At 40.3% G+C, this 13,794-nt stretch overlaps 2 protein-coding genes across 4 annotated transcripts in view; both read left to right on the plus strand.

Moving 5' to 3' along the window:
• cpne4b (copine IVb) overlaps positions 1 to 9,295 on the plus strand; it is an 18,817-nt gene extending 9,522 nt beyond the window's left edge. For 2 of the 3 annotated variants that reach the window (XM_020606959.1, XM_020606958.1), the window contains 11 exons: positions 335 to 418; positions 511 to 600; positions 2,397 to 2,495; positions 2,592 to 2,678; positions 3,853 to 3,912; positions 4,026 to 4,159; positions 4,357 to 4,411; positions 4,611 to 4,662; positions 5,273 to 5,406; positions 5,819 to 6,055; positions 8,813 to 9,295. In XM_020606959.1, the coding sequence (XP_020462615.1) occupies positions 335 to 418; positions 511 to 600; positions 2,397 to 2,495; positions 2,592 to 2,678; positions 3,853 to 3,912; positions 4,026 to 4,159; positions 4,357 to 4,411; positions 4,611 to 4,662; positions 5,273 to 5,406; positions 5,819 to 6,055; positions 8,813 to 8,944 (1,164 nt within the window). In that variant the 3' untranslated portion in view covers positions 8,945 to 9,295. The remainder of the gene's footprint in view (positions 1 to 334; positions 419 to 510; positions 601 to 2,396; positions 2,496 to 2,591; positions 2,679 to 3,852; positions 3,913 to 4,025; positions 4,160 to 4,356; positions 4,412 to 4,610; positions 4,663 to 5,272; positions 5,407 to 5,818; positions 6,056 to 8,812) is intronic. The other variant, XM_020606960.1, reaches the window with a different exon arrangement.
• Positions 9,296 to 10,793: 1,498 nt separating this feature from the next.
• The window catches only part of mrpl3 (mitochondrial ribosomal protein L3), an 8,140-nt gene continuing 5,139 nt past the window's right edge, over positions 10,794 to 13,794 (plus strand). Inside the window, exons 1-3 of the mRNA XM_020606802.1 lie at positions 10,794 to 11,051; positions 12,071 to 12,252; positions 12,347 to 12,438. Coding sequence (XP_020462458.1) covers positions 10,978 to 11,051; positions 12,071 to 12,252; positions 12,347 to 12,438 — 348 coding nt within the window. The 5' untranslated portion in view covers positions 10,794 to 10,977. The remainder of the gene's footprint in view (positions 11,052 to 12,070; positions 12,253 to 12,346; positions 12,439 to 13,794) is intronic.

The following is a 13,794-nucleotide window of genomic DNA, read 5'->3' on the forward strand; positions in this document are numbered from 1 at the left end:
ATCGGTGTGACGCTGCAGACAGTCAGCGCTGTCGCCGCTCCTCGTTTTTAATCAAAAGGTACGATCGACAGTGGACAGGTGACCAACACACACACACACACACACACACACACAGCCATGGATGACTAATCCAAACAAGTCTTGCCTTAGGGGAAAGATGTAAAAAGCAGTGGAGGAGTGGATAAATTAGAGAGGACAGTAAAGGGATGGGTGGAAGAAACAAGGAAGAAAGGGAGTAAAAGGGGTGAAATAATAACTCTGTTAGTGTATAAATGATTTATGGTAATCATAGGCATCTCTGAGGCAATGCCTTACATGTGTGTCTCCCCCGTAGGATTTCTTCAGCAAGTCCGACCCTTTCCTGGAGATTTTTAGAATAAATGATGATGGGACTGAGTCCCTCGTGCATAGAACAGAGGCAATTACATTCACACACAAACACATAAAGATGTAGCTCAATGCTTCAGATCTGTATTTAAGAATAACAGATTTTGTATTGTACATGTACAGACAGTCATGAACAACCTGAGCCCTGTTTGGAAATCCTTCAAAGTTTCCTTGAACACGCTCTGCAGCAGTGACCACGATAGGGAGCTAAAGGTGAGTCCGCAACTGGAACTATTTTTAGCAGGTCATAATGGTGGCAGCATAATTTCATTTAACACAATCTACAACAAACTCAGGGTGGCAAACTCATGGCCACAGCTCCTTTCATTATTTAAGTTACCCCTGTGTGACACAATGCTCATTTAGAGCACTAAGGCCAAGCAGCATCCCAAGGCCCTGCAGGTGTTTCTTTGCAGGATGTTTTGCTTTTTGCGCAGCATACAAATGATGTGATTCGTAAAACATAAGCATTGCCTAGGTGTCCCATACTCACAAGGATATAAAGGAAACCAAAGCATATAAGCAAATAACAAAACAGCCATAATTCCATTTTCTTCTACGAGTCAGGAGTTGTGTTCAGGTCATGTGATGCCTTTGCCGACATCACTGCGTTACTTAATGAGCCAAGTGGGAGTAAAATAGCCCAGTGCTCTTTCTAAACTCTTACCATTACTGTGTATGTATGTGTACGCTCACGTTATGTGCCTATGTAGAAAAGTGGCGGCCGCACATCAGCTCCGAACAGTTATTCTTTCCATGAATAAACATGAGCTTGTTCATTAAACATTCAGAGGCGTCCTGGCTCTGCACAGCTCCTGACAGCAGGAGAAAGGGCTCACGCACTCATATGCACACTCATACACACACATGCATGCCATCGGCTATGGTTTCCAGGACTACCTGTTCGAAGCAAAACGCCTATGGTGAGAAATGGCAGAACAGACATTTCTATTCAGACCAGTGTTTCCTTTTTACCAGACATTTAACTGACCAATGCATAAATGCATAACCCTGCAGTGTCTGGCTGTCTCACCCTTTGTGTTAGCAGTTTCTCCACCTTTTAACTTTTTTTTTCTGTCCCTCCGCTTGTCTCTCTCCTAGTCCATCCGACAGTTAGTATTCAGTGAATGGAACGGAGGTTCTTCATTTTTTCATTACTCTCTCCCACAGCTCTCAGCAACTTAAAATAGAAGCAAGGTTGCAAAAGCTGGTGCATGCTCATTCATGCACAGATATCACTGTCAAAAATATAGACATGCATGCAATACACAAATAGTCACACATTCACTGAGACATAAAAAGCACATACACTTCAGGTTCAGGCACTTGCAAGCTTAAGTGGGAGACAGGAAATAAGGAGATTATTGCCAACCATTGTAGTTAATCAAGGGACGCTGGATTGGTTGTGATCGCTCATTGTTGGTGTGACATCAGGCAAGAAGGTCACAAAGCTCTACAGCTAAATGACTCATTCACCGCAATTAAACCTGTTTTGAAGGAAGAAGCATTTTTCTGTGTGCATGTGTATCTATTGACTACTTTCATCGAATTTTATTGATTGTACTCACTCTGCTGGACAGCCCAGATATTAGGGCCTTCTGTCACTGTTTGAAACCATAGGCTTGTTTGTTTCCGATCTGCTAAGCCTCGGCCCGCTGACCCTCACATTTCACCAGTGATTGAGGCCATTTATCTTGTCTAGTTGCTCCTTTGAGAGAAACAAACTATTCTGCCTAAACACACACACACACACACACACACACACACACACACATTCATAAACATAAAACAGTCTCTTAAGCCGCGTCCTTCTCGGCATCTTCAGATTAATATTTTACCGCTCCATTGCCCCCCTACTAATACCACCTTATCAATCATTCAACATGGCATTTCCCTTCATGCCTGTGAGTGCATGTGTATGTGTGCATTTAGGTGACAGAGTTGCAGCGGTGCTCTAACTGAATGAATGTATGTGCTTGTGTATGAGTGTTATTTTGTGTCTGTTCCAGTGCACAGTCTGGGACTGGGACTCAAATGGAAAACATGACTTTATTGGGGAGTTTCAGACCACCTTTAAGGAAATGAGGGCAGAGCAGGAGGGCAAACAGGTAAGCACATTAACATAGGTTTTTATGCTCCTTTCATACTACACACCAGCAAAAGTTGCACCACCAACATTAACATGAGTGTGTGTGTCTTTCCAGATTCAATGGGAGTGCATCAACCCTAAATATCAGATGAAGAAGAAGAATTACAGAAACTCCGGTGTTGTCATTCTCAACCACTGTAAGGTAACGTAACGCAACGTTTCATATCCATCTACTTTAGGCAATCTACTGTATCTCTGTTTGTGTCTTAGTCTACAACAGAAGATGAACGTATTAATCTTTCCATCCATTTATTGTGTAGTTTAGATTATTGTTTAATCTGTAAAATGTCAGATAATAGAGGAGAGCATTTCCCAGAACTGAAGGTAATAGCTTTAGATTGCCTGAAGCCAGTTTGTTTTCCTAAAATCAACTACACCACACACTGACCACAACTACATCCAACTTCTTTAGCTTTTCCTACTTTGGAAGGAGTTTTGTATGAATGTATGGCATATGTATGTACATGTATGTGTGTGTAAATTAATGTGGTGATACATATAAGGGCATGAATATATGTATACAAATGTGACCATGTCTTAATTTTATTAGACTGTCTTCCTCCCAGTGTAAAGCTAGCACAGCTTCAAATACAGTCTTTATGCTGTTTTTCTTTCTGTGCAAGTCTATTTTTTTATTTATTTATATATTTATCTATTCGTTCATTCATTTTGGTGCGTTTGATACTTTCCTGCCATGAATGGATGGGCTTTATGCTGCTAGGCAGTGCAGTGCAATTGTGGTGCTCAGTATGACCCACAATTGCATTTGCACTAAAACCTGCTCAGACCACCTTTTATTGCAAACACAGGTGTGTGGCAGTTCTCATAACAACAGTCTAGGCTGTTAAACACGAGTAAGGGCACTCAAATGTATCGGCAAAAAAAAAAAAACAAACCTTAAATTCACAGCTGATCAGTCAGAATTCATTGTGAATTAGTTCTTGTGAAATTATCTGAAATATAAAAGGTGTGTGAAAGTTTAGAAAGATTATTTTCAAATAAGAGATACAAACTAGTCCACGGTATGTGTCTATAGATATGAATATGATCAAACAGGGTTGACAAATATCATGACACACCATTTGTCCTTAAAGGGTGCTGCAATCAGAGTTAGGTTTCCACTGTGCTTTTAAAGGCTTTGTGTTTGCATCCTATTTCAGGAAAATTGAGTCTAATGTGTGTAAGTAAGAAACAAGCATGTGCAGGTTGAAACAAATTCCCCCATGGGTCAGTAAAAACTGTGTATATATATATATATATATATCAATCTTTTCATATCCGTGACATGGTTCAAATTTCAGTATTTCTCCTGACAGATCATCAGAATGTATTCCTTCCTGGAGTACATCATGGGAGGCTGTCAAATTCAGTTCACAGTAAGTGCTTTCAGATATAATCTCCTGAACATTTAAAGCAGCATGTTGCTGTTTGTCCTTGTGCACTCATGCTATGTGAGTCATATATGTATGTGGGTGTGTTTCTGTCCCAGGTGGCAATAGACTTCACAGCGTCTAACGGGGATCCGAGAAACAGCTGCTCTCTCCACTACATCCACCCCTACCAGCCCAATGAGTACCTGAAAGCGCTTGTGGCTGTAGGGGAGATCTGCCAAGACTATGACAGGTAGATACTGCTTCATCAATCATCGGCTGATGCTGACACCCATTCACACATCCAAACACAAGGACCAAAACCTCTTCAAGAAAGGATTTCAATGTGCTTATTTGTAAAATGTTTCATAAATCTTAGAGCTTTTGTCCTTCATTTGTCTCTCCCTCTTCTCTCTTTTCAATGAATCATGTGTCTCATTGTTTCTCCAGTGATAAAATGTTCCCAGCGTTTGGTTTTGGAGCATTGATACCACCTGACTTCAAGGTAAGACAGTTGGCATGGATGGATGGATGTCTTTGCAGTGGCAGAGGAAGCTCTGGTGGGTTTAGTTTAAATAGCTTGCTTTTGATCATCATGAAAGGAGAATGCATCTATCAACCTGTAAATTGGACTGAACATGTTGTGCTGAGTGTTTGGTTTGCCATGGCAGTAAACGTCCCCGTGTTCTCTGCTCCGCATGAAGGTTTCTCATGATTTTGCTGTGAACTTTGATGAGGACAATCCTGAATGTGCCGGTGAGTTCCGACACAGACACAGAAGCACACTCCACTTATGTAGGCTTTTTAACTCAGAGAAAACTTTCACATATACATTCATATGTAACAGGACCAAAATAGTCTTACAGTATCACTTGTGCACGCTTCTCATCTCTCCCTCGCTGTCAGGCTCATATTTCTCGCTCTATATCTGTCCCCATCCTCTGTTTCTTCCTCTCTCTCTGTCACACACACACAAAACACACAGGTATACACACACGCACACATATGCAGCTGGGAGATTTGTCACTATGCTGTAGGAAGTACTTCAGGCTCTAAAATACAGAGGAAAAACAACACTAATCTGTACGTGTGAAATGGGCTTCTGCGCTTCTCTCCCCACATAGCTGCATTCCCGTTGTGAAGGTGTATGGGTGTCATGTTGTGTTTGTGTGGACAATAAGGCAATGCTTTCAGAAAAATGCCCAGTCACCTTGGAGTACAATTACTTGCACAAAATTGGATGATTTTTAGAGTTCCTTTTGCAAGTACAAGAACTTTGATTTGGCAAGGTCGGTGCGGTGCATTATACAGACAGGGAGACAGGATGATAGATAGCAGCAAAATAACCTGTATGTGTGTTTTGCAGGGATCCAAGGTGTGGTGGAGGCCTATCAGAATTGCCTCCCTAAGATTCAGCTGTACGGACCCACCAACATTGCACCAATTATCCAGAAAGTGGCCTCGTCTGCCTCCGAGGAAATGCACACCAAAGAGGCCATGGTGAGAGATGAGAAAGCCTGGATCATTTTGTTCCTGTTGTTGTGACTGTTAGTGTTTGCACTGGCATGCAGGGAGACAACGGAAGGACAAATAGAAATAAACAGACAGAAAAAAAGAAATCAGAGAAGGAAAAAGGTGGAACAAAGAAGAGCAGAAATAGACGAAATGAAAAGAGGAGAGATTGATATTAAATCGCTTCCAGTCATACCTTTTAAAGGACAAATCCTTCTCTGCCTTAATGCCTCCCACTTCCCACCAGCTCTCTAGTGGATTAGAATGAATTTTATTCAAATTAGCGCCCAACTAGAAGCCACAGTTAAAACATAAAATTCATCAAACATCTTCTCCTCTCTCCCACATACTGCCCCCTTTTCACCCACTAATTTCTCCCCTCCCACCTCTAACCCTTCAGGAGTATTTCATCCTGCTGATCCTGACAGACGGCGTCATCACCGATATGGCGGACACACGGGAGGCCATTGTGCATGCCTCCCACCTGCCCATGTCCGTCATCATTGTTGGTGTGGGCAACGCAGACTTCACAGACATGCAGATATTGGACGGGGACGACGGGATCCTGCGTTCACCCAAGGGCGAGCCTGTTCTCCGTGACATTGTCCAGTTCGTCCCCTTCAAGGACTTCAAACATGTGGGTGGCAGTGGGGGAAATGGGTGGATGGTGGGGGGTAAAGTCTTAAATTTCTGAAAAAAATATTGAGTTTATAGACGCATCACTGTCAGAAAATGAAACCAATTCCCCAGGGAAATTTGGAAGCATCAAAACATAAACATTGTATAAGGATACAGTGAGTTTTATGACATATGTTGCACTAGATGCTGTTTTTCAGCTGTCTTTGTACAATGTGTGGCCACTTCCTCATAGCCAGAATACCAGACTGTTTACAACTTTATGGCTTCCTCAAAACTGAATAACAACATTAAAGCGCATAAGAAATGTTGGGAATATCTATGGAGGCACATCTAGGACATTTCACATCAGGGACACAACGTTTAAAAAAAGCTAAGCATTGCTTTAAATGTTTCAGTAGTGGTGTCTGTACAATACCTCAGGTTCTGTGCTGGTACTGTATCGAACATTGCTATTTCCTTTGTCTTTTTCTTAGTTTAAACCAGCAAAGTATTGACTGAGCAGTGCAGGGCCAATAGCGACCTATGAGCCAAATCCAGCAAAAATATTGGACCTCATAACAAAAGCTACAAATCTGCTGCATATGACAATACAAACACAAAGCTCATGGAAATCTCAATAAATATAATTCTGTAATAATAAGTATCTTTTTCTGCAGTAAATAATTCAGCATACTGCTGAAATGCAGGCTAATGAATTTACTAAATGAACAACCGAAATTAAAAAATATAATCCATTTCATCAAACTGTCTAATTTTTAAGAGACAATTCTCCTCTGACAAATTAAAGCAAAATTCGTTAGCAAAAAATTTGACTATTTTAATTGAATACACTCATGGGAATTATTAACATTAACTTTCAGAACAAATACTTTATATTGTGGCTTTGTCATTACTAAAAGGTTTGACATTCAAATACCCAGGCTAGTTTTCAATTCCAGTTATAAGTAACTGGACACAGATTTTTTTTTTTACAGTTCCACTTAGGACAGATAGGCAGTGACATTTTAAAAGTTCTATTTCAACAGAGTCTATGTGTGTGTTGGGTGGGTGGTAAGAAGTGCTGTATTCAGGGGGTAGCAAGTGTAAGCGTGTGGGCGTAATATGCTTGGTGTGCTTGTCAAAACACATCAGCTATCTACACATTGCTTGTGTGGCTCTGATGGCATTAATTGTGCTTGGCTTTGACAGGGTCTATTTGGCTGGGTCTGTTATGGTGAATTTGGTCTGTGACAGGTTGAAAAAATCAACCAATTACACCACAGCCAAACAACAAAGGGGGTGGAGGGGTGGCAAATGTAGTAGCTTTACATATAGTAAAGCTGCTAATACATACAAGAGAGACAGGGAAGAGAAGTTGGGAATCCTGTACGTGTGGAGGGATATATGAGAAAGCAAAGAAAGGTGGAGGGAGAGAGGCAGCCCTTTGTGCTGGTGGTGGTAGTGGTGTAGGAGGGGGGGTCAATAGGAGACCAGAGCTAAAAGCGCTAAAGACAAAAGGGAGTGAGGGAGTGTGTGACAGAGGTGGAGAGGTGATTTTCTGCTCTGTCGTTTCTTTTCAGGAGGGATTAGCAGGACGGAGCTGCTGTGTGACAGGCAGAGCGGGGTATAACAGGTAGATAGGAGTGGAAGAGAGAGAAGAGCAGGAGGAGGGTGGGGAGGCTGGACTTTGATGATGCATTGTCTTGGGGTATTATGTGAGGTGGAGTACAACTGACTCTCTGACTGTGAGGATTTGGAGGTGTGTGCAGTGTGGCTGTATGCATGTTTGTGCAGAGAAATGGCTGGCCTGTGTGTGTATTCATGTATACATTGCATAGGAGTTTTTGAAATTATTTTTTCAGCAGTGGGTGGGTGTTTTTGCTTTATATGAACATTTTATGTTTTTAAGTGTATATTTAAATGAATATTATCGAGAAAAAACCCAACAAATATCTCTTGAGCAAGCACTTGGCGGCAGTGGGGAGGTAAAACTAGTCTCCCAGTCTTGAACCAGCCAATAAATCCCAAAAACTGATCTGGGGAAGCAGAGTATGATAAAATAATAATTTAACCTCATAATATTTCTTTCACTTTAACTAGAATAAACTGCAAGGCTAGATTGGCCACAATTTTACAACATAATGCACCCTGGTGACAAATGAGTCCAATAAATAATATCAAGAAAAATGTTAACCATTGGGTTTTTTGACATTCAGTATGGAGATTTCCAACAGAAGCTGCAATCTTTTTGGATGCAGTACTTCCTGTTAGGAATACCCTTTCCATTAATATTTTGAAAGGACCTCTTGAACCTTAATGCTGATTTTTGTCAACCTACCAAAATTGCATTGTAATTTTTCAAATAAATAATTTTTCATTAATTTTCAAATAAAATCCATAGGCTAAATATGAGCAAACACAACTGGACTGCATTATATTTTAGGTGAACTCATACAACAATTGTACAAAGTAATGGATAAATAAACACCTACTTTTGCATTTTCTTCTAAATAGAGTGTGCTAGGATGTGATGCAGTTTTCTCTTATGCCATTTTGCTGGAAACATATCCACAAATCAAGCTGTGGTCCTACAGGACAAAAAGGTCTGAGGTTGTCAGATGAGCTTGTCTGCTCACATCAGTCCCGCTCATCCAGACCTTTGACAGCATTGATCTCAACAGTAGATTCTGGCATCCAAGAATCATGCATGGCTGGTGATATGAGTACATTTGTGACTTCTCTCCTCCTCTGTCTCTTTCTGTGTATGTATTTCCAGGCTTCTCCAGCTGCACTGGCAAAGAGTGTTTTGGCAGAAGTCCCAAACCAGGTGGTGGATTACTACAATGCTAAAGGCATCAAGCCCAAGTGTATGTCGGACTACGAGTCCACAAGAGCCTTCAGTCCCTGACAATAGACTATGTGTACACATACACTCAGATACACACATATATATCATATATATATGTATATAAATTGATGTACTGTATAATATATATACACATGCAAAAGCACAAGCATATACACACAACCATACAACATGCTACAGTAGTCTAGCTCAGAGAATTAGCTCGTTCAGGTGAAACAATTTGAACTACTCCATTGATGACTATTGCATGTTTGGCCGCAATGGCATCACCTGGGAAATTATTATTATCTGCTGTATATCTGAAAAATGTTTATAGAAATAAGAGCAGTCTTCTGAACCAGCATGCAGGATCAGACTATAGTTCACCCCAAAAATGACACTCCTACCTTATTTAGATAACTAGCAAGTAAGTAGACCAAAAGATTTGTGAGTACGAAAGCCAAAATATGTGGCGGCATAGACTGAAATGCTTAGAATTAGCATTGCAAATGTTATTTATGGGAATGGCAGCATCCTTCTTAGAGTACTGCATAAATGCATGCATAATTCAGCTCCTGCTAATATCCAATCTCCACTAGTCGCTTGCTAGTTATGAAATAAAGTATCTCTGTCATTTGAGTGACATTCAGGGTGGTTTGGGTGATTTTGGTTCTTTTCTACTGACCTGTTTGAGACTTTACTAAATGGAATGAACAACTGAATAATTGTAATAATTCCTTAATAACCTTCTTACATTGTAAAGAGTTTTGAGAGAATAGCAAAGTGTGTGGTAGACACTCATCTGTGAGCTGAAAACTGTTTTTTCTGTATTCTGCATGTTGATTATAATAAAGACACTTTGGTTTTCTCACTTGGGTTTGATCTCCAATCTGTGTGCATATGTGTGTGTGACAAGGAACAAAAACAACTTTGTGTGTATTTGCTCAGCCATGTCGCATAGAGGTATAGTCTAGAATAAAAAAGAAAGGGTGTGATTTGTTTTTCTCAGCATAGTGAGCGTCCCTCTGTCTGCATGCCACTGAATATACAGTTAGTTGTATATGCAGACCTGCACTGTGATTAGATATTACATATCACTCTGTCTCTCTCATGGACAGCCCTGTTGAATGAACAAGCATGCCATGATTCTTCAAACTGCCACACATTCCTCCTTTACGCATACATAATGCTGTCTGCCCAGAGACACCTTCATCCACAACATTTCCCTTTCACTCTCCCCCGGTCAGACATTAAAATGCAAGGATAATGGTTTCGCTAGCCTAGTTTATATACATTTCATTAGAGCAAACCAAAGTTGGGCTTTCCCAAGAGTACGCTCCATATGGCCCTCAGTCTCTGACGGTCCGATCAGTATTCAGCATGTCTTCTGATATCATGAGTTTCACTGAGAGGGGCTGAGAATCAGTTTTATGAAGACTGGGAGAAACCACCTAATATGAACAAAAATTTTATTTTTTTTCTCTTCTCTTTTTCCAAGTATCTAATATTCTCTAAAGCTACAATTAAATGTGATGAAGAAAAAGAAGCAAAAGAACAGAAGCAACAGCAGCAGCAATGACAATAATGATAAATTAAAACAGTTACATAGGATATACAGTAGTATATTGTTACAGTTCAGGAGATAGTCAGATAGAAGCAGAAAATTCACAGTGTTAAATGGACGCAGGGTGAAACTGTTTTGTCACTTGCCATAGTCAACATATTTAGAATTTAGTATTTATTTATACATTTATTATTTATTGTTACTTTGCTTTTTTTTACCAACCTTCAGCGACAGAAGGCTGTATGCAAATATGTAAACACTATATTAATTTTGATCGTGGATATTAAATGTAAAAGTTTAGTAAGTTAAGATGTTTGCTGAAAATTTTAACTGGAGGCTTAGCGGAACCTTTGGCATGAACCTCATTGCTGCGGAACTGTTTTGGTCGGCTACCGGAAGTAGCCTGGGTGACATTTAGAACAGGACGTAAACGAAGGCATGGGTGGTTGTATGTGGTGATGTGAGACCCAATGTCCTGCAAGTTTATTTGTAGTTTTTGTATTTTTATTAAGTGTACACTTTAAAGAGCATAATGGCGGCGTGGAGCTGCCGGTTTCTTTTTCAGCGGGGAACTCGACTCATTTCTATCCGAGCAGCAGCTGAAAGGTAGCTAATGCTATTTGGCTAATTATTGTAATATAGAATAAGTTAGCGTCTGCATGTATCTTAGCTGGGCCCTGTTTCTGTTGCTGAATAACATTAGCAGTGCAGTTTAACTCACTGCTCTCTTTGACTGTATATTTTTAACTGTGCTTTTTATTTGGTAATATATGAGAAAATACGAAGATGTGGTTTTCTCCTTAGAGCAAAGTTAAAGATGGCTCAATTGCGCATTAGTGAGGGTGTGAGTTATTAACTAACATACCTCACTATTTAATTGCCAGGATGTCGTGCGATTTTTCTATATTTGTGGAGCCTATTGTTTTAGGTTCACCTTTCCAGTGTTCTGCATTAAATATCTGATTATCGAAGTACAGCCACTCCGCAGTCCAAGTCAGCACAGTAACAGATGAGTAATGTGCTGATAGCCATTTGCAAGCAGACGTGGGCAGACTATGACAAAAGGCCGACAGTATTACCATTTATGCACTGAAAATGCCCAAACTGTCCCTCTGGATGTGTGGACATGCTTGTGACTCATCAGCAAGGACACTGCAGTTACTGAACTGACTCAGGAGGAAACTAATAAGCAATGATGTGTGCTCAACTTAGTAAACTAAAATCACAGAGTAGTATAAGGTCTGAAGCAGAGAGGCCAACTTCAGTGTAGGTTTTCTAGAAAACACCTAAATTACACCTGGAATGGTGATTCAGATAATTAAGCAGCTATTTTGATAATCATTTGTCAAGATAACAAATACCAAGTCAACCTATCAAACGTTTAAAAACAGCTCTTTATCTCTGTTTAGTGTTATTAAAACAAATTAAATGATGGTTTGAGTTTGGGGCAGTTTTTCAGAGAAAATAATAGTCATCACCTTGGACCCAGGGAAATTATGATGGGTGCGGTGCCTCAGACTATTTTTTGATATTTTATTGACTAAAAATTCATGAAGGAATTTAAACAACTGATGGCCTTCCTGGTAAATAACTGCATCTGATTCTCTTAATTCTTTGTCTTGCAGTCCTGCCCAGTTTGTGGCTTCCGTTAGGACAGTGAAGACCACTACATGGTTTGAGGAACACCTCACAGAGGACAACCAGGAATACATGAGGAAGAGCATGGCAGAGGAATACAGAAGACAGACAGCTGAAAAGCTCAACCCCCTCAAAGATGAGCCCTGGCAGCGACATGAATGGACAGAGGGTAGGGATCACACTCAGTAACAGCTATGAACATTATGAGTCCTCCTCCTTTTGGCTCGCAGTTTATCCAGCTTTACTTGTGATTCTCTTCCCAGGGAGTCGAAGAGTTGGGTTAGTTGCTGTGAAGCTGGGGATGGCTCCTATCTGGACGAAAACAGGAGAAAGACATGTAGTCACCATGTTACAGGTACACATACACACACACACACACCTGTTAGGTTTCTGCTGTGCTTTAGCTTTGCACTTTCTTCAGGAATAAAATGTGTTTATATTTCTTATCCATACTGAAATGGCCTGCAGGTCAGCAAAGCAATCAAATAAATTGGATTGTTCCGTGGAGTGTGTGGGAAGAAATATAGAACAGCTGTAAATCTTACCTGCAGGCTTTGATTAGATTGTGATCAGTGTGTAAATGACCATGTTTTAATCTCACCAACTAATCTGTCAAATTGAAAGCAACCTGTGGCCATGTGCATTCACTCTATTCTTTATTGATAATGACGTACTCTAGTGGGTAGCATAACAAACTTCTATTTCAATGTCAGCAATGCATCAATGCTAACAGTGAGACTTATTTTTTCATTTTGCTGTCTCCTCCACTTAACATTCAGATTCACGGCCACACAGAAACTTCGGTCCCCATCACTTTTTTGTATTGGTTACTTTTTTCTCTTCAGCTGATACAGGAACAGTCTGTTCCAGATGAAACAAACATTTTCTTTGTCAGGGTGGAAGTACTCCCACCAATTTGACATTTAGGTACATTTTACCTGAACTGAAAGTAAGGGGGCTTTTACACCTACCTGGTCCAAATCAAATCCGAATCAAACAGAACAATGGTTTAATAATAATAACTTTATTTGTATAGCACTTTACAGCTCATAAAAGGCACAAAGTGCTTCACATACATATCCCAAACCAATAACGCCTACACAAAATGTATATAAATCCTAAAAGCAAATAAAACAAACTATTCAAAACAGTAAACGACATGAAACAATTTAAGGACACTTTACTGAGCATACGCCTGTCGGAAGAATTAAGTTTTTAAAACAGACTTGAATGAGGCTGGATCAGCTTGCGATCGAAGCTCTGGGGCAAGGAGTTCCAGAGCTTAGGGCCGTAAACAGCAAAAGACCGATCGCCCCACATCTTATAGTGAGACCTTGGGACGACCAGAAGTAAATGTTCAGAGGAACGCAAATTTCTGGTTGGAGTATAAACAGTCACAAAGTCAGAAAGGTAAGGGGAGGGGGGGGAGACCATGAATAGATTTAAACACAAATAACAATACCTTGAAACCAACCCAGAATTTAACAGGTAACCAGTGCAAAGAAAACAAAATGGGAGTAATGTGAGCGAATCTAGGGGTGTTTGACAAAAGACGGGCTGCAGCATTTTGGACTAATTGGAGCTTCCGCAGAAGAGACTGAGAAATTCCAACATAGAGGGCATTACAATAGTCAAGATGCAAGGTAATGAAGGCATGGATGGCTTTTTCTAAATCGGCATACGATAAAAAAGGCTTCACCTTCATTAAGAG

This window comes from Monopterus albus, unplaced genomic scaffold, assembly GCF_001952655.1.
Source record: "Monopterus albus unplaced genomic scaffold, M_albus_1.0 scaffold82.1, whole genome shotgun sequence".
In the NCBI taxonomy this organism is placed as follows: Eukaryota; Metazoa; Chordata; class Actinopteri; order Synbranchiformes; family Synbranchidae; genus Monopterus; species Monopterus albus.